Source organism: Genypterus blacodes, unplaced genomic scaffold (assembly GCF_046128005.1).
Source record: "Genypterus blacodes isolate CSIRO-AG114 ecotype Tasmania unplaced genomic scaffold, CSIRO-AGI_Gbla_v1 ptg000143l_1, whole genome shotgun sequence".
Classification (NCBI taxonomy): domain Eukaryota; kingdom Metazoa; phylum Chordata; class Actinopteri; order Ophidiiformes; family Ophidiidae; genus Genypterus; species Genypterus blacodes.
In genome coordinates this window covers 1,103,582-1,121,796 of record NW_027466945.1, presented here as the reverse complement: position 1 = coordinate 1,121,796, position 18,215 = coordinate 1,103,582, and the positions used below count along the sequence as shown (strand labels likewise).

The 18,215-nt window shown below is 42.1% G+C and overlaps 3 protein-coding genes across 4 annotated transcripts; 1 reads left to right on the top strand and 2 right to left on the bottom strand.

Annotated features, from left to right (window-relative positions):
- Positions 1-232: 232 nt before the first annotated feature.
- Positions 233-7,190, top strand: selenol (selenoprotein L). Its single transcript, XM_076165393.1, has 9 exons — positions 233-390; positions 3,547-3,616; positions 3,725-3,778; positions 4,116-4,161; positions 4,288-4,415; positions 4,626-4,740; positions 5,005-5,127; positions 6,079-6,216; positions 6,736-7,190. The coding sequence occupies exons 1-9, from the start codon at positions 285-287 to the stop codon at positions 6,886-6,888; spliced, it is 933 nt and encodes a 310-aa protein (XP_076021508.1). The 5' UTR covers positions 233-284; the 3' UTR covers positions 6,889-7,190.
- On the bottom strand, positions 6,764-11,400 carry clec11a (C-type lectin domain containing 11A). The gene is made up of 5 exons (XM_076165394.1): positions 10,093-11,400; positions 9,714-9,828; positions 9,312-9,419; positions 8,901-8,984; positions 6,764-8,358 (listed from the first exon to the last, which is right to left on the bottom strand). Exons 1-5 carry the CDS (start codon positions 10,201-10,203, stop codon positions 7,946-7,948), a joined length of 831 nt encoding a protein of 276 aa, XP_076021509.1. The 5' UTR covers positions 10,204-11,400; the 3' UTR covers positions 6,764-7,945.
- Positions 11,401-12,651: 1,251 nt separating this feature from the next.
- On the bottom strand, positions 12,652-17,107 carry cunh1orf198 (chromosome unknown C1orf198 homolog). Of its 2 annotated transcripts, none has more exons than XM_076165361.1 (6): positions 16,778-17,107; positions 16,276-16,326; positions 16,029-16,151; positions 15,554-15,715; positions 15,068-15,445; positions 12,652-14,737 (listed from the first exon to the last, which is right to left on the bottom strand). In XM_076165361.1, exons 1-6 carry the CDS (start codon positions 17,081-17,083, stop codon positions 14,681-14,683), a joined length of 1,077 nt encoding a protein of 358 aa, XP_076021476.1. In that variant the 5' UTR covers positions 17,084-17,107; the 3' UTR covers positions 12,652-14,680. The 2 variants fall into 2 exon arrangements, with proteins under 2 accessions (XP_076021476.1, XP_076021475.1); XM_076165360.1 differs by having other exon boundaries at positions 15,554-15,718; positions 16,778-17,105.
- Between the last annotated feature and the right edge of the window lie 1,108 nt (positions 17,108-18,215).

The window sequence follows — 18,215 nt, the reverse complement described above, 5'->3', positions numbered from 1 at the left end:
AACATGAGTAGCTCTCGGACACTTTTGTCAAAGTAGCACGAGGCAAAAAGGTTGGAGACCTCTGCCTCAGGATCTCAGTTCTCCTCTCTCTCTCTTTCAATTACATCATCTTTTAATTCATTTATTGATGTACAACATCTCTCTGGCTCTCTGCCACAGAAAGCCAGAGAGATGTGTTCACCACTGGGTGTGACAGAAAAATTTTGTGCAATAAACCTCTTCCACTCGCATGTTCACACACTGTCTGTCACTTCTCCCTTCGGGTGACAGGGAATCTGGTGAGCATGGCTGAGGATGTGAGTGTATCTGAGGAGGCCGTTACAAACAGTCTGACCCTGCTGATCCATTCAGGCCAAGTTCTTCTGCAGGCTGCGAAACGGGAAGCTGAGGGTAACAAAATGCTTCTTTCTTTATTACAGGGGTTGGGAACATTTTTCCTATCGCGAGCCATTTTGAGTTGACAGGGGGGGGTCAAAATTGTCTCGCGGGCCAGAGGTTCCCCATCCCTGCTTTATTACCTCACTTTGTTTAAATCAGGGGTGGGGAACCTTTTCCCTATGCAGAAAAACATAACATACATCTTGAGGTGAAGTTTTCATTCATTGTTTTTATATGAAACATTGTTTTATATTACTTCCTGCTTCCTTACTGTACAGACGCTTTGCTGCTTGCTCTCCCCCTCTTTTTGCATTTTTCTGCCGATATTCTTGCTTTCCTTTCATGAGAAACTAGAAGCAGCGACTCGTGGATACTTATAAATCACCGGGGAAATCTTTTGTGGATATTGTAGGACATTGTGATATCGCAACTTTTTATGACCACCTCAGGAGTTCCTGAGTGTGGCCTACCAACAGCACAAGCCTTTAGCCTGCTACTGTGCTTAGCTAAAGCTAACTAGCATCAAGATGCCTCCCTTCTCCACAGATGACTACCACAAACTTCTACAGAAGATTGCAGTGCTGGAAACAAAAATTCACGGGGTAGAAGTGAACATGGAAGTAAATGGGCTGTGTGGGAACGAGACCACTTTACCAATGTCTCAAAGCAGTGGACAGGAGCATGCTAACACACAGCTAACTAGCAACAACTTGACCAATAAGAAACAGGAGGGCTGTGTGGGTAATAAATCTTCAGGTGGTAGTCCTCCCTGGAATGCTCTTGGTGCAAAGGCTAAGAGTAAATCATAATTTAACAGGCAGAGACCAACGCCCTGACATTTGTGATGCAACCGGCTGGCCTGCATCCAGGCAGAGCGCCTCTTCAACCCCTGTGTTTGGTAGGGCAAAGCCGTGGACAGCTACGAAACAAACCTCCCCAACGACCAAGCCTGCGTGTGTGCAGTAAAAAACACGACAAACAAACAATACTTCTCCGATATGGTCTCTGACTTGGAAGACATAACCCTGCATACTGTGGCTGAACACCAAACCGTGAAGAACATCATACTGCACATTGGGTCTTATGATGTTGTAACGCAACAGTCTGAAGTTCTGAAACGGGACTTTACTGATCTGTTGAACACTGTCAGCTCTCTGAATGCTAAGGTGTTTATCAGTGCATCAGCTGACTTCCTCCTCTCGAGCCGTGTTCCTAAATATTTACAGGCCACCGAAATACTGTGCAACCTTTTCTGACAACTTCACTGAACTGCTGTCTATAACCTGTGTTGACTTTGACTGTGTAGTTATTGTTGGTGATTTTAACATCCATGTGGACAACCCCCAGGACAGATGGACCGAAGAACTGTGCTGTGTCCTTGATAACTATGGACTGATTCAGCATGTGACAGAGCCCAAACACAATAAGGGACACATCCTGGGTCTCCAAGGGTCTGAACATTTCTAAGGTTGTGGTGACCGATGTTGCTCTTTCTGATCATTCCTGTGTTTTCTTTGAGGGAATTATCTCCATGCACACAAATATTCAAACAGAGGTAATCACAAAACGGTACATCACTGATAACACCAGTGAAATATTTATAATACGCCAAAAACAATAATAATGCACATGCACTCTTTGCTACTGTGGACAGACTAACAAATCCTCCTGTCTCAGTAGCCACTGAACTTCTATCCAGGGCCTGCAATGAATTTGCCTCCTTCTTCACTGACAAAACCCAGAAAATTAGACAAGCAATCAACTCCATACCATGACACAATTTTATCCAGTAAACCATAAAAACCTAGAGGACATCATACAACGTCTGAAATCCTCCTGCTGCCTGGATATTCTAGCAACAGACTTTTTCAAAAATGTCTCAAACTGCATGGCCCCAGACCTTCTACTACTTTGTATCGTTAGGCAACTACACATCTGAACAGACAAATATAACGTGCGGAGTTCCCCAAGGTTCCATTCTGGGGCCTCTACTGTTTAACATCTACATGCTTCCACAGGCTCTGATTATGGAAAACAACAAAATAAGTTACCATAATTGTCACCAGGAGACTATGGTCCAATACAAGCAATAGGTAAATGCATTGAACAGATCAGTGACTGCATGTGCCAGAATTGTCTTCAATTAAACAAAGACAAAATTGAGGTGGTTGTTTTTGGAGCCAAGGAGGAGCAATTAAAAGTCAGCTTCAATCATTAATGTTAACAACCGCAGACCAAGCCAGCAACCTTGGTGTAGTCATGGACTCAGACCTGAATTTCAACAGCCACATTAAGACAGTTACAGAGTCAGCCTACTATCACTTTAAGAATATATCAAGGATTAAAGGATTTATGTCTCAGCAGGATTTAGAAAAACTCATCCATGCAGTTATCTTCAGTAGACTCGACTACTGTAATGGGGTCTTTACAGGTCTAAAGTCCATCAGACAGCTGCAGCTGTTCCAGAACGCTGCTGCTCGAGTCCTCACTAAGACCAAGAAAGTGGATCAATCACTCCAGTTCTGAGGTCCTTACACTGGCTTCTTATTCAAAACAGAGATAAAAAGGGAATCCTTTGAAAGAAAAGGTCACCCATCTTATTCAAATAGAAATAAAATAGAAATCCTTTGAAAGAGAAGGTCACCTGTTTTATTCAAAATAAGCAAGCAACTGGGACTTAAAGGTGTATAACAAAACAACTTACGAGTCATAAATCAAAGTTAAACAACTACGGGGGAAGCTAGTTTTTATTTTCTTTACATTTTTCTGTTTTTAATTGTATTTGAGTGTCCCTTTTAGTTTTAATTTTCTTTCCATTTTCTAATCGTATTTAAGTGTCCTTTTCTTCTCCTCATGCTTTTATTTTATTTTATTGTAAAGCACTTTGAATTGCCTTGCTGCTGAAATGTGCTATATAAATAAAATTGCCTTGCCTTGCCTTAAAACTGTTGTTGACAGGGGGGGAAATTTGCGCTGCCATTGAACACAGAACTTTTATTGATGAGGCTGCCCGCTTCCAAATTTGCGCTGAGATCTGCGGGATCTCGGGCTGGATCTCGGGCCGGATCACGGAACGGCTCGCAGGCCGGATCAGCTATGGATTAAATGGCAGAGGTATTACCCTCTCACACTTGCTCAAAATAACTGTGTCCTTTTGTTCTCTGACAGCCTCCTTGGAAAGTTTTGTCCCCATACCTTTATTGGGCCTGATGACTGCGGGGGCAAATTTCTATAAAAGGTGAATTATCCCAATTTAACAGATTTATTTCCACTTTAATCTGATATTCTATGATGTATCTTTATATTTTTTCTCGTCATTTATGTTCATGTTCATGTTGTCGATCAGCCTTGGAGTGAAAAAGAAGAGTGAAGCAGAGACCATCTGGCAAAAGCTCTACCAGTAAGTCAAATCAACCGAGGTCGACACCATTTATAATACATTTCAAACATTATCTCTGCTGTCTACAGAATTGTAAATAGAAAAAATTTCACCTGTGACATTGCAAGTCACAGGTGATGACAAGTGATAATAAAAATAGATAAGAAAGAAACATTATAACACATAAGATATTTCCGTGTTCTAGAATTGCATTTTGTTTGTTATTACAGTTATTACAACTATTTATAGCAGCATATTTTCCCCCCTACGTCTTACACAGATGTGATTTTTTTTTTGCTGTCATATTAGTAATGGACATTGGAGGTTCAGTGTTGATTCCCTCGCTTCTTTTTTGCAGCCATGCAGCAGTGAGAGAGCAGGTGGATGAGCTCCTGCAGCTGGAGGTCTGTACATAGAGGCACTGCATTTCAGATATGGATGTAAACAGCAGAAAAAAATAAACATCAATACTATACTAGTATAAAAATAAACATCATACTAGAATCGTGTGTTTGTGTGTGTGTGTACAGACTGAGTGGGACTCCTTTCTGGAGTATGTGGATAGAGAGCTGCAAACTCCGGATGGACAGCTGCCAGGAGGACAGACAGCAGACCGGCTGAGTCCTGATACTCTCCTCACTGATGGAAGGAGTGGACAGTGAGTTTGGGTTAAATGATGAAGAGTAAGAAGTCTGGACAGAGTACGAGTGGCCTCATGTACCATCTCAACCAGAATAAGAAAAATTAGCAAAAATAAAATCTAGAATATTTAAATATCTCCATAATCATAAAGATGACAATTTGTTAACAATTATTTTAGTTTGTGTTGAGTGAATGTGTGAAACATTGAGGCTGTGTTGTGTTGTAGGAGTGTGACTCTGGGTCAGTACCTGGGTCAGGGCCAGAAGCTCCTGCTGGTTCTCATTAGACATCACGGATGACTGCCGTGACGAGACCACGTGGCCGACCTGGAGGCCAATCAAGTCAGTCTATCTTCAGTCTCACAATCTTTTATTTTGATCTTTTAATTTGCACATTTGGCATATACATATTCTATAGTGTAATATATATTGTATAAATGTAGTGTATGCCTGACTCAGCTGGCCAATCGGCACTGAAAGGGCTTTTTGGGAGGGGCCTTAAAAAGACAACATCTTAAATAGTTTCACTCAAGAGTTAAAACAAAATAGAAGAGGTCTTACCATCAATGTTCATTATTAATTTTCTGTCATTTTGTTTGGATGCAGCCGGCCCTCCAGGCTCGGTCAGCGCGGGTCTTGGTGGTTTCCTTTGGTTGCTATGAGGGGGCTCAGCTGTGGCTGGAACAGACTGGATGTACCTTTGATTTGCTGCTGGATCCACAGAGAAAGGTCTCCTAAATTAATGATGCATGAAAAATAATAAGGCGAAAAAGGCCTGAAAGGTCAACTAGCAGGTGTGGTTTGAAAGGAACAAAGGCACTGGAAGACCGGCACCGGAAACTAAAGTGTACAGGCAAGGGCAGAACCCTGGGCGGGAGAAACATTTCTGAAACAATATCTCTTAGTGGTGACTTGAAAGTAAGTAAAGCATCCCATAATTGTTGAAGAGGTGGAGAGGGAAAGTTGGAAAAACATTTAGAAACAAATCATCCGACTTGCAAGTACTTAAAAATAGTTCGCAGACAATCCAATACAGTGAAGACAAATGAGTAAAACTGTTTAGAAACCTCTCTGCTCTGTCGGACCGGGCCAGACTTGGACATGACTTCATCAGACTTTGATGGTTCATATTTAAGACATTATGGTTTGGTATTTGGGCGAGTCAGACTCAGACAGCACTCTTGGGTTACATATTTGGTTTGGGTTCAAAACCTCAGGCGTAATTCTCTCAGCTCTAGAAGCCAGTAGGGGAACACGGAGCTTTGGAGAGTCCAAATTAGAACAAAGGGTTATCATAAAAAAAGTTAAGAATATGCGTGTTGGGTGACCTAAAAGACACCTCAAATTAAGACCTTATGTCAGTCTTGTGTTCTGTTTGACTCGCATGTTCACGCATTCATCAGTTCATCACTTCTGTAGGGACGAGGCCTCTTCCTTAAGCATTAACCTCTGTGCTCTGCCTGCACAGGAGAAGCTCGGGGTAAATCATCTTATGGTCAACTAAAATGTCTCTAAAGTCTCTTCAATGTCACTGTTATCAACATAAGAATCATCTTCATATCCACGTTTATTCAATGTCATTTCCACCAAGGTTGTGGATGTGACTTTCATTGATAGTTGACCAAAATTACAACTGTCTTGGATGTGGTTTGTAACAGATGTGTGTTTTTGTGTCTAAAGCTCTACAGAGAGTTTGGCCTTGTTTCATCGTACTCCAAGGTGATGAAGTTTGATTGTCTGTTGCAATATTCCGAGTTCATCGCATCCAACAGAGGCTTCCCTGACATCCCACCTAGCCTGCTGGAAGATCTCTATCAGGTACAACCCACAATGGAAGTATGGATATTTTGTCATCCTACACTCAGTTTCTCTGGGGTTTGCAATGTTTTGCTCAAATGCAAAAACGCATGCTCACATTCCTCTTTTCAGCAAGTGTAAAGTAGTAGGAAATTCATTCGGCTCCACTTCATTCGTCACAGATTCACAGTTCTCATCTGAAAACATTAAAAATAATGGTAATTAGTCATTGTGTCTCTTTTTAACTTAATCGTTAAAATTCCAACCACTTAGTAAAAATTTGGGTCAGAAATTATTCTACAAGCTATTTTCTTTGAGTATCTTTAAAAAATAATATATTTTTACAATGGAGGATAAGGATAAGAGTATTTGTTGCAGTTTGGTCATGCTGCTTCGGTTCACAGGGAGGCCTGGAACCTGGACTTGTTTTGCATAGATTGTTTAGAATTATACTGTAAGGACAAAGAGAAGAGTCCTATTTTTTTTATGTTTTTCCCTTCAGTAAATGGTGTTGATTTGTGGTTTGCTTTATGTTTTCAGATGGGAGGGGACTTTTTGCTAGACGAGGGAGGGAAGGTCCTCCTCTCTCACAAACCCCAAACCCCCCTGCAAAGGCTGACCGTGAAACAACTAATGGACTTCTTGGACAGTGAAAATAACTCTTCTAACCACATCAATCCCTCAAAGCTCTGAGAGTAAATACATGGTTTAGGAATAAGGATCTTGAATGCTAGAAATGTACGACTGTAGACCTCCATACAAGAAACACGACATAAAGGAGTGATCAGAAAGTGATATTAGTCTGAACACTGACACTAAACAGGAACAGCATTTGTTTGGCTAACAACAATGATGTCACATCTTACACTCATGATGTCATGAAGAGGTGTGACTGATACAAAACTGTTAGGCAAATACAACTGATCTTCTTTGGTGTGCCACTGTTGTCATGGTAGTATTTCTAAACGAGCATATAAGGAACAAAATAAAACTTAATAATCAATACATATATCTGACCTATTTGTGTTTTTGAACTGATATTGTTTTTGAACTACATTTTGGGATATAGGGCTTTAAAGTTGATTTAACTACTAAACCCATAGATTTGAAAAGGACAAAAATAACCGCAGAAGAACATAAAGCATCCTCCAATTATGAAGTTTATGTCTCATTTTCAAAACAACCGAGGTGAGGTCATGATTTGTCATCCTATGGATACTTAATCAGGCCTTTCTGGTCAATACTGCATGTTAGAGAAAGCAGGATTAAAGGTACACTTGTTGTTAGTGTAAGAGCACACACAGATCCAAGTCGGCTACTTTTTTTTATATAAATAGCAGGTATTGAGGGTAGAGTTAGGGCACTGGGCTGACGGGGAAATGCCTCATACAAGTGGTGAGGCTTCAAATAGCGATTTAGCTCTCTTGCGACCAAATGCCTATGATAAAATTCCGAAATTTAGGACCAAATTCACCCAGCGTGACACAGGTGGCTGCATCGCTAGAATCAGGAAATTGAACATTAAGTCCAAACAAAATTGGGGACAAGGCCCAAAGCAAAGCCAGACTTGGGTGAGGCCAGTATAGAGCTATCAAATCTCTTACAGACAGATCTGTCACTCCGCATTCATAGACGACTGAGGAAGTTGAAACGCAAAACTTGGTTAGAAAGAATCTTTTGGCTGATTAAGCTCAGGAGGACATTTCTCACCAGCTCGCCGACTCAATCCTTTCTTTAAAAATAGTTCATTTTAAAGTGCAACCCTATCATCAAACTCGCAGAGATAGTTCATGGTCCGATCGCAGTAGTGGTCCCACCAGTCCCCATCATCTGAAGACATGGCCACACAGTTCTCCCGCCGCCCTCCGTCCGGCTGGCTGGACAAGAAGTGCCTGCGCCACTGGAAATATGAGACTCTTGTCCCGTCGTCAAAGAGGTACATGCCCTCGGATCTCAGGTCATTGACGCCGAGCCAGACGGGCCAGTTCCCCGGATGAAAGAAGGTCCTGACGTAGTCGGCCAGGGCCTCCTGCTCCCTGCGGTCCCGGGGCATCGCCATGCGTCCGCCTCGCTCCAGGCACTTCCTGGATGCTCCTGCGTAGTCTTCGTTGCTGTTGTATGCAAGATAACATTTGTACCCCAACCTGCGGCCCTTCATGCAACCTGAGAGAAACACAACAGATGAGTCATGGGTGGCCCAGCACAAACTGTCACATGTGTTTGAATTGTCACAAAAGATAGTAATTATAACTTTGGAACTTGTCAGGGTAGATTTAAAGTGGAAAGGGTGGAGTGGGGTCTACTCCATAACCTGTTACATTTTATCATGAGAGACTGTTTATACAGACATTCCACATTGATGTCTGCGATAGTTCACTGTCACGGTCCTGGTTTCCAAGGAAAGTACAGCTGAGGCAACTGGACATCTTGGTAATGGCTTGAAGATGTTTCACCTCTCACCCGAAAGGCTGTTTCAGTTCTCGAAATGAAGAAGTCTTTCGGATGGATACTTTCCTTGGGATTCCACATTGCATTTGACTTTTACATCAACCAGTGAGAGGCATGGAAACAGTACAGGGCTTCAGACAGTCACATTGCAAAGAAGCTGCACTGTGTGAAAGCAGAAACTTGGAGCGCATGCACAAACGAGAGAGTAGAGACAAGGAGTTAAGAAATGAATTATCTATTGACTAAATGATTGTTACCTTCCAGTCTTCCGATATCCTTCCGGTTGTCCTTGCTGTGCTGATAGCTCTCCCGGATGTTGTCTTCCAACTCTCCCACTCTTCCTGTCATGTCAGTGATGATGAACACACAAGCATTAGTCATGGGAACTTACTTCAAAATCTATTGTCACATGAAATTCGTTCCATTTCAACTTTTTAATGTCATTGCATCACAACAGGTTATCACTTTTGAAATCAAGCCATCCATGATTCAACACACAAGATCAACATCTCATCTGAAGAAAACTGCCCTCCACGGTTCCTTTGTCCATCTGCACCAATATCCTAGGTTCAATATATAGAGATTCAAATGGAATGAGGCAGAACAGGAGGTGTGATCCATCATTCAAGCCCTGCTGCTACAATTACAGATCAAAAGAAGTACCGTACCATCCATCCTGGACAGACGATCTACCAGCTGGCTGAGTTTCACATCCAGGGTGTAGTGACCAGTATTCAGCTTGTGGATGGCCTGGTCCATAGTAGCTAGTCTGGACACTGGAGAAGAAGAAGAAAACATTCTGGTTTAGTTGATTACTTTTATGAAAACAGATTTAATTCTTACTTCTCACACAAAATAAATCCTAAAATCAGGATTTGTGTCGGGTCTGGGTAGAAGAAGTGTTTCCTTTCCTCAGTTTTGGCTTCCAGGTATTGGGAACAATGAAGAATAGATGTGTGTCTTGCATTTAGGAGACAGAAGTAACTATGATCAGTACCTCAGCACACTGTTGATGACATTAAGAGGCATTCCACTCTAACCCTGACTTGTGTATGAATATGAATACATACAGACGTAGTTGTATGAATTTTCAAAGTCTGACACAGCGTTTGTTGGTTCTGGTTCTGGATCGGGAAGACTCTGAGGAACATCCCCTCTTTCCATCTTCTCCTTCAGATGCGATGCCTGACACACATCGACAACATGACATGACAATACATTGCATAAACATTCTTTTGTCTGTCCTGCAGATGTGTGTGTAACAACACAAATGCAGTCATCATGGTTAAGAACATAAGAATCTGAATAGTAAACAGCAGAACTTTACACCCACAGGTAGCAGAGAGGAAGCACAGCTGTGGACTTAACGGTCCGTTTGTAATGTAAGCATGTCTTACACGTGATACTTCAACGGTAAACATGAACAAGAACATATCACACAGCTCTCACCTGTGTTGGGTGAGCGTTGGTCATCGCTGCAGGAACACAAAGACTCAAAGAACACAAACACACACACAGGCTAGCCAGTGAGGTGGCAGCTGCTCCCATTTTCTGCTTCATAACTCTGCTTCTCCCTCAGCAGCAGCTCTCTCTCTCTCTCTCTCTCTCTCTCTGCCGGCCTCTCACTTCAAGCTCCTATTCCTCTCACAAACTCAGAGACCGACTGGAACAGAGCTGCAGCGCGAATCTCTTATTAGAAATGTCAATGGGAACTGGTGAGGTCACTAGTAAATGCCATGACACACACTTTCTGCTCGCTGGCTGCTCACTGGTCCACCTTCTTGCCAAACAGGAAAGCTCTTTGTTTTTGCACCCAACTCCCATTTCCACTCTTTGTGTGGACACTGCAGTTTTACACAGGGGGGCCAGGCACACTTGTATGTACTCCGTATTGTAGTTAAAAGTTGGCTAAATCCTGACCTCCATTTGATGAAGATCAGAAGGCATGTACAAAAATGTTCAGCATCTGTAGCTGAAAGGGTAAAATCCCAAACATTATACTTCAAATGGTACAATTCTGCTCTTGGGAATGTAGGTGGGCTACCGACCACTGGATCCATGTCCACAAGAGCATACTGTGCTCAGACACACACACGTTTTGGCTAAATATCAAGTTTGTGTGTGTATGCGGCCTGTTGGAGGCAATATGCCCGCTAAAATGCCACAGCTGAGTTTCCATGGGAAGCGCCTGAGGTACGTCTCTGGTCCCTGGAGACTGGGAGGAGACTGGAGTCCTGCTTTTCAGTCTGCAGCTGTCAGACAGTTACAGTAACAACCTTCAGAACAAGCCCAACACCAGATCAAAGCCTGTGAACACCAATAAAACATGGAGATAGACAGAATTGCTTTGAAATCATATTTTCAACACGATAGCATAGATTCATGTTGATTAAATGAATGTAGGCCCCATAACTTACTGTTCCTCCAACTCAATCAATAATTTACATTTCCCATCGTTTCCATCTATGAGGCCAGATCCAGAACAGGTGACAAAGGGAGCGCGTTGCTTTATTTAATGGTTGAAGTGAAGTTGCAGAGTTGTAAAGCCAGGACTTCTGCTTCTGTGTAGTGTAACTTTAATACTGTGAAATCATTTTCACCCACTCAAACATCTGTTAAAGAAATAGCTGAATAAAGACACAAAGCAGCCATTGAGTGTGAAGGACTGATGGCAGCAGGGACACGGCTGGACGGGACAGGGGCGTCTCAGTCTAGCAAGGGATGTAAACATGCTAATAGGAAGATATTTGAATGTGTGTAAACAAATTACCAATAATGAATTGATGTTAAAAATCTTAAAATCTGACTGTAAAGATCAAAACATTTTAAGATGAGCTGAGTGGATCTTAAAGTGGATACACCCAGATCTGAACGTCCTCATCTTCATTTGCAACATTTGCAATAATTGAATGTGTAACTAGAAGACACTCAAAGAATACATACCTCTGTCAAGACTGAGTAGTCCTCCGATGATGAAATCAACAGGTTATTAAATGTTTATTGACCTGACAGCTTTTGATTCTACCTTGATGTGCTCACAACATAAGTATTGTTGATTACATTACATTGATAAGTGAATGAGATGATAGAAAGACACAACAACTAGGCAACTACACTGCTGATGTTCCATTTTTGATTCTTTTGTGGTTTTGTATAAGCAAAAAAGGAAACTTTGTCCGGTTCAACGTCTCGGAATGCAGAATGAGGCACTCCCGCTCACCCTAGACAGCCAATTATCGCTAAATGTTTCATTTCTGTCCAGCAAAATGTAAAATTTGAAACAATGGACTCAAAATCAAAGGAGAAAACATACAAAAAAGTGGATTTCCCTTTAAACCTTACAGTTGTGTCAAAGTTGCATAATTTTGATGTTTAAGATGAGAAAACACATAGATTACATTCCTTCGTCCTTTTAACTTGATTACTTACCAAAATTCGAATTCTGTCAATGTTTTTTTGTACGGCTACTACAAACGTTTGTACACCGGAGCTGTTTTGGGTCAAATTCCTCCCCAAATACAAAGTAACGCCTCCATTACTGCACCTGGACAGTGGATGGAGGACACATGATCCTGAAGTGAGCAAACAGACGGCACAAAGTTTCCTCTGAGCTCTCCAAGCAGACGACTTCCTTTCCTCCTGCTTTCCTAAATTGCGTGTTGGATCTGGTAGAGATTCTAACTGGAGGAATTTGATGTCACAGAGCTTTGAGGGATGTGAAAATACAAACAAGGACGGTAGCAATCCAACTATTCAACATATGCATCAGTAATGTCAAAAAATAACTTCAAATGATCTATTATAACCTTTAACCAAACCTGGATTAAAGTGCAGCTCCTCTTCCTCCCTGGAGATATTATGATATGATAAACAATGTGTTCAAGCAGCCTTCAATAGATTTGTCTGGGGAGAAATTCACAGCTGTGATCAAGAACAAAAAAGGCTAAAGCCGGTAATCAAATCACCATGGAATGAAATCGGTGAAAATTGAGAGCAAGGAGAAGCACAAGTTTTGAAATTGTTTTTTAATTTACTTACTTCCAGTCTGTGAGCTCAAAATGCATAAGTGTCATATATAGAATAAGATACAATCAATGGATATATGTTTACATACAAAATGTGGTAAACGTCATGTAAACTGGATTTTCTATCTGTAACACAAGCGGTACAAAGGACTACATGTCTTACTGTCATTATAAATGGAGCGCTAGTGTGAGGTCAAAGGTTACAGGAGGTGTGAGGATGACGAGTGTTAGTGAGGAGCTAAAGGTCCGGAGAAGACAGAAGAAAAGAGAACCCAAGGCCCGGTACCGTCCTGAAGAAGAGTCTATACTTCAGATTCCCCCCTCGCCTGCTCTAATCACCTGTGAGGGACCAGGGGGCGAAGCTCAACCAGCAATCTGATGTCTGGACCAATAAGAACCAGGTCCAGGTATCAGAAGATAAAAAAGTCTTTTGCACTGAAGTTCTACTTCTCATGAAGTATACTGGACCTTGAATCCAGTCCAGAAGTATTTCCTATGTGTTTGAGAACTTCTATGGCCTATCAGCTGTTCTCTGCTCTGATTGGTTTTTCCAAAGGGGGCAGCAGGACTGGAAACCACCAGTTGATCCAATGAATGTATAAAAGTTGGAAAATACTGATATATTAAGAGACACTGACACTGATAAAAGTGATGTCCACCCTCTGAGCTTCATGTCCAGAGACCTTTCTGCTCATATTAAATGGCACTGTGTGCCAGCACAGCACTGAGCGCTACTTTAACTCTAAATATAGCAAGTTAACATGTCTGTAGTGTAAAGTTAAGAATAAATAAGCCACAGCGAACAACATATTTATAACATATCTAAGCAGTAGCTCAGTGGCCTCATAGCAAGAAGGTCCTGGGTTCGATTCTGTACTGTAAAGTTAGGGGCGAACAGGTGAAGGTCTGTCTGTGTGTGTTTGGCCTGGATAGACCGACCCTGCCTCTGGCCCAATGGCAGGGCCCGGGGCTGGGATAGAGGCCCCGGGCCATGAGAGGATAAGCAGCTAGAGAGTGTGAATGAAGGAAATTCAAACTGTGGGAGCTTCGTAATCTAGTACGCAAATATTCATGCTCATAGAAACACGTGTGCATTCACGCTGAAGTCTTTACAAAAAGACCAACGAGTGGACTAACTCACTAAAAACACACACAGCTGGGGTGAATGCAACCTTAAACTTCCATGCAACCGTGTCCCTCTAATAAGACACAAGGAAGAAATCTAATGTAGGATTCTGATTCATCATTTACAATTTACAACAAAAACTAAGATATTTAACAATCATGTTTTTATCTTGGGGTATTTAACGAGGGCACTGTAGCTACTTTTAAAGACTTTTAAAGCAAGTGACTCTATAATGAACTAACTGAGAAGTTCCAAATGGGTTCATGGTACAAATTGATCTGTTCAAGTCAAGGGAACTTTTTATTTCTCTAAACTGTATGAAGGAATTAACTAATCCAACTAAACCTTAAATATCATTTCCACCTTATGTCCTCTGTGCTGCTCTGTGCCCTAAAGGCCTCAGTGGGAAGCTGCTCACCACGCCCATATAAGGCACAAAGTCCCATCAGAGGACACAAACTGTCTTTGGAATCGCATTGTGATCAATCAAATAATTTAATAATAATAATAATAATAATAATAATAATAATAATAATTTGAGAAGTCAAAACAACCAAACGTGTGTGTGTGTGTGTGTTGTAAGCTCTGGGTTCATTTCTAAGTACGATAAGAAAAAAGCAAAAGCAAGGAAAACAAAAACTTAGTGCACAATATCTATGGACTTCTATCCCAGGTGAAGTGTGTCGGGAAGCGGACGTTTGGCAAAACATTCTAAGAATTCCGACGTGGGTTCCACACCACAGGTGATGAAGTAAACCTTAACAAGCCACGTGACATAAAGATGAAGACATACTGTGGTCGTGTCAGCAGTGGTTGCTTAAATGTAATGATGGAATGCTACGGTCATGTGATGCCGTTCTTCATGGGAGTGCAGAGCTGCTGCCGGTTACCAGTTATCAAGGAAGTCAAATCCAGTCTTCAAGATGTTGTTGCTTGTATTGAACTAAGGAGGGAACGGTAGAAAGAGAGAGAGGTGAAACACTGGAATGACATCATAGTAGAATCGCATATAACAAACAATTTTAAGACTTAAGATATATCTGGTGTTATAGGTCAAATGTAAGATGTCATTTCCTCCAGACAGATTTCTCCATGAGTGATTGATGATTACACGGCTGATGCACTGCTGCACTGCTACACTGCCCCCTGTGGGTTGAAGCCTTCATGCATGTTAAATTGCTGTCCATTTCCTTCCCACTCTCCAAAATATGGAGGCATTTTAGTCAAAAACAAATATCTTAACATCTCAACCATCAGAGAAACTCCTGCTCACCTTGGCGAAGGCGTCCATATCAGAGGTGGGGGGCGCCTCTGCCACTCTCTGCCTCTCCTGGCCGGCGGGCGGGTTGGAGGGCTTGGGGACGTCCAACACCACAGAGGGGAACATTTCCTCCATTGTGTTGCTGACTGACGGTAAGGTGCTCTGAGATCTCTCCCAGCCCGCTACTGTGGACGACACGCTGATGGGTGGGGTCGGACTCGAGCTGGAGATGGACGCCGGCGTGGCGGCCACGGTGACGGTGACGGGAGTGGGAGGTTGTGGGGCCGGAGGTCTGGGCGTTCGCTGTTTGTTGAACTTGACGGGAGCCGGAAGAGGGGGGCAGTCCACTGCCTCGGGCTCTTTGGAGGGGGCATTGATCACAGAGCTCTCCTGGTGGTAAACATGCAGATTAGTGCCTTGCTCAGTAAGGAGTCACACCTCAGTGCGTGTCTCAAATGGAGGATTGTGTCAATATTCCCGCTGCTGTACTACTATTACCTGTCGGAGGTAGGAGGGGAGGGATTTCTCTCCTTTCTCCAGGGATTTGATCTGGCTGGGGGTCAGGGATTGGGCCTGCTCTCCCTCCAGCCTGGACCTCTCAGCGCTGATCTTCCAGAAGGAAGACTCTTCCTCCGTCCTTCGGCCTTCGCTGATGGTCACCTGCTACGCAACAACCACAGGACTCGGTTTAGAGCACATCAGGGCTCATATGCATTCAAACATGACACCTTCAAAGAATGGCCCCCCTTTGCAAACTCTGGATCACAATGTAAAGTAAACCTACTGAACAGAGGAACTGAACATCTCACACCAACATTCCAGTCGTCTCATGCTTCTAATTTGCAGTTTGGCTCTTAAATATCTAACAGCTCACCAATAACACCACTTTGATTGGTGTTTACCTGAGACGGCAAAATCAATGGGTCACCAGTGAGCTTTAGGTCTTAGTATTGGAATTCAGAATGAATCAAACCTTGTTTGCTGGTGCAGTCTTGGCAAGCTGGCTGGGATTAGGAACCTTCAGAGCCTTGGACTCTGTCTGGGCCGGTAAACTCTGGTCTACAGAGCTCACTGTCAAGGTGAACTCTATCTGACTCTGGAAGACGAGAGACGTTAATGGATTATAAAACTCAAAAGTAAATAAAAATGGAATGTTATAACAATTGTAAGAGAGCTTCTGTAACCCTGATGAGGCTCAAACTGTGTGTCTGACTCTTTACCTTGGTTTCCCAGGAGAAGGGGGCAGAATGCTCGTCCTGCCAGGTAATGTCCTATACACACACACACACACACACACACACACACACACACACATTACTGTCAAGTCACACAACAAAAAGTATTTACGGTTGAATCTACTATACCCGCTCTATCTACTGTATGCCCTTCTTTCCGGGTTGCTTGTTCTGTCATTCATTCCTTCCTTCCTACCTGATCCCTTCATTCACTTCCTTTTCTCCGTCACACCTTCTCTCTTTCATCTCTGCTCATTCCTTGTTTACACCCACTTTCATTCTAACTTGGTTGCTTACTTTAGTTCATTCTGCGTTATTCTCAGTTTTTCCTCCTTCCTTTTATGTCTAAACTGAGTAAGTGAAAATTAAACACAACTAAAAAAAGACTGCGTTCCAGATTTGAGTCTCTTGTGTGACGTCACCACCGCTAAACGGCGACATTACCGCGACAGAGCGAATTAGTTTCTCTTCTAAACAGTTCTGGTACCTCTTCGCCGAAGTGTACAATCTTCTGTCCCGTCTGTAGGAGCAGTTTGGGGTAACACACCATTTCTTCCCGGTCCACTCTGTGCATAGCGTATCGAGCTCGGATATGGGGCTCCATCATGCCGTTGTCGATGGCGCTATCTTGCTCCTGCGCCGACATTTTCTCCCAGGCCGGGCCGTGTTTGACCTTGATGGTTTCCCTCTCCTGCATTATTTTCCTTGCCATGGAGTTGATGGAGGAGAAATACTCGAACTTCTTCTCTTCCATCCTGTGAGGCTCGAGCCCCACCACAGTCGCGGCGGCCATGTTTACCTTCCCCCAACTGTTGTTGTTGTGAGGAACAGGAAGCTGGCGGAGGGAGGAACGCTGTGCTGAAACAGCGTGTCTGGCGTGGTACCGCCATCTATCGGTAGTGGAAGGTACTAGCATTATTCCGGAGCCCACATTATTACTTATTTTATACAATAAAAAAAATCAGTTTGGCTTCTATTTCATTGATTTGTGACCTGGCGAAGAAAATTGAGCTGGGCAGTGTAACTCAGTTGTACACACTTCAGTAAGCGTCTCCAAATACTGTAAATCTGAATTCAGTCAGAAAAAAAAAAAAAAAGTTAAACCAAAACACTGTGTTAAATGTTTTTTTTTTTTAAATCAGTGAATAGGTGTGTATGAAATGGTTAATGTGAGGTATTGTAAATATGGCTAAAGTTCATTTACCATCTAATTCTGTAATGGAACATAGAATTAGATTAATGATACATATAACGTATAGAGAAATGCTGTAATGTACTTTCACGTCACAGATTGATAGATATTAGCAAACTCCAGCGAACATCAATCTACATTTAATTAAAACCCCTAAAATGACAAACATATGAATAAAATTTCAGACACTGATTAAACAAAAAACCGAACCACTTATTAAAAGATTTATTTTATTCACAATAGAAGTGTAACAAATATAGTTTATTAAAAAGTTTGCTGCTCATTAATATCATTTTAATCCATAAACTCAGATTTGTATATAAATGTAGAGCGGCTTCTCTGCCAGAATGGAATATTTACATTTTCCAATAATAATATTCACACAAAAACTAAATTTCCCCACAAAATTAAAGTATTGCATATAAACGCAAAGTAAACTATGTGCAATGGAATGATTATCAGCAATATTTTGAACAGAAACATTTCTGAGGTTGGTTTCACAAACACTTATACTTTTAAAAGGGAAATGCCAACAATTTCTAAGAATTTACAAAATTCCCCCTCCCAGGATGTCGGAGTTTATGGAGTATTGATCACTGTCGAGGTCACTGAGATGTGATTTAAAGAGGAAATGTTGTCAGAAATGTCCTGAGATGCAAAAAACAAACAAGTAAATTTCCGAAAGTGGGTGGCATTCCCCTTAAAATGGACTAATAGAAAGGCATTGGAACGC

Bases quoted from the DNA above. Each gene is read 5' to 3' on its own strand.
- clec11a (XM_076165394.1), bottom strand. From the start codon at position 10,203: ATGAAGCAGAAAATGGGAGCAGCTGCCACCTCACTGGCTAGCCTGTGT. The intron at 9,829-10,092 runs GTGAGAGCTGTG...GATGTGTGTCAG, and splicing joins CCAACGCTCACCCAACACAG to GCATCGCATCTGAAGGAGAA. The intron at 8,359-8,900 runs GTAACAATCATT...TGTTTCTCTCAG, and splicing joins GGATATCGGAAGACTGGAAG to GTTGCATGAAGGGCCGCAGG.
- cunh1orf198 (XM_076165360.1), bottom strand. From the start codon at position 17,083: ATGGCCGCCGCGACTGTGGTGGGGCTCGAGCCTCACAGGATGGAAGAG. The intron at 16,327-16,777 runs GTACCAGAACTG...GTGTGTGTATAG, and splicing joins TTGTACACTTCGGCGAAGAG to GACATTACCTGGCAGGACGA. The intron at 15,446-15,553 runs GTAATAGTAGTA...GTTTACCACCAG, and splicing joins TCCCCTCCTACCTCCGACAG to GAGAGCTCTGTGATCAATGC.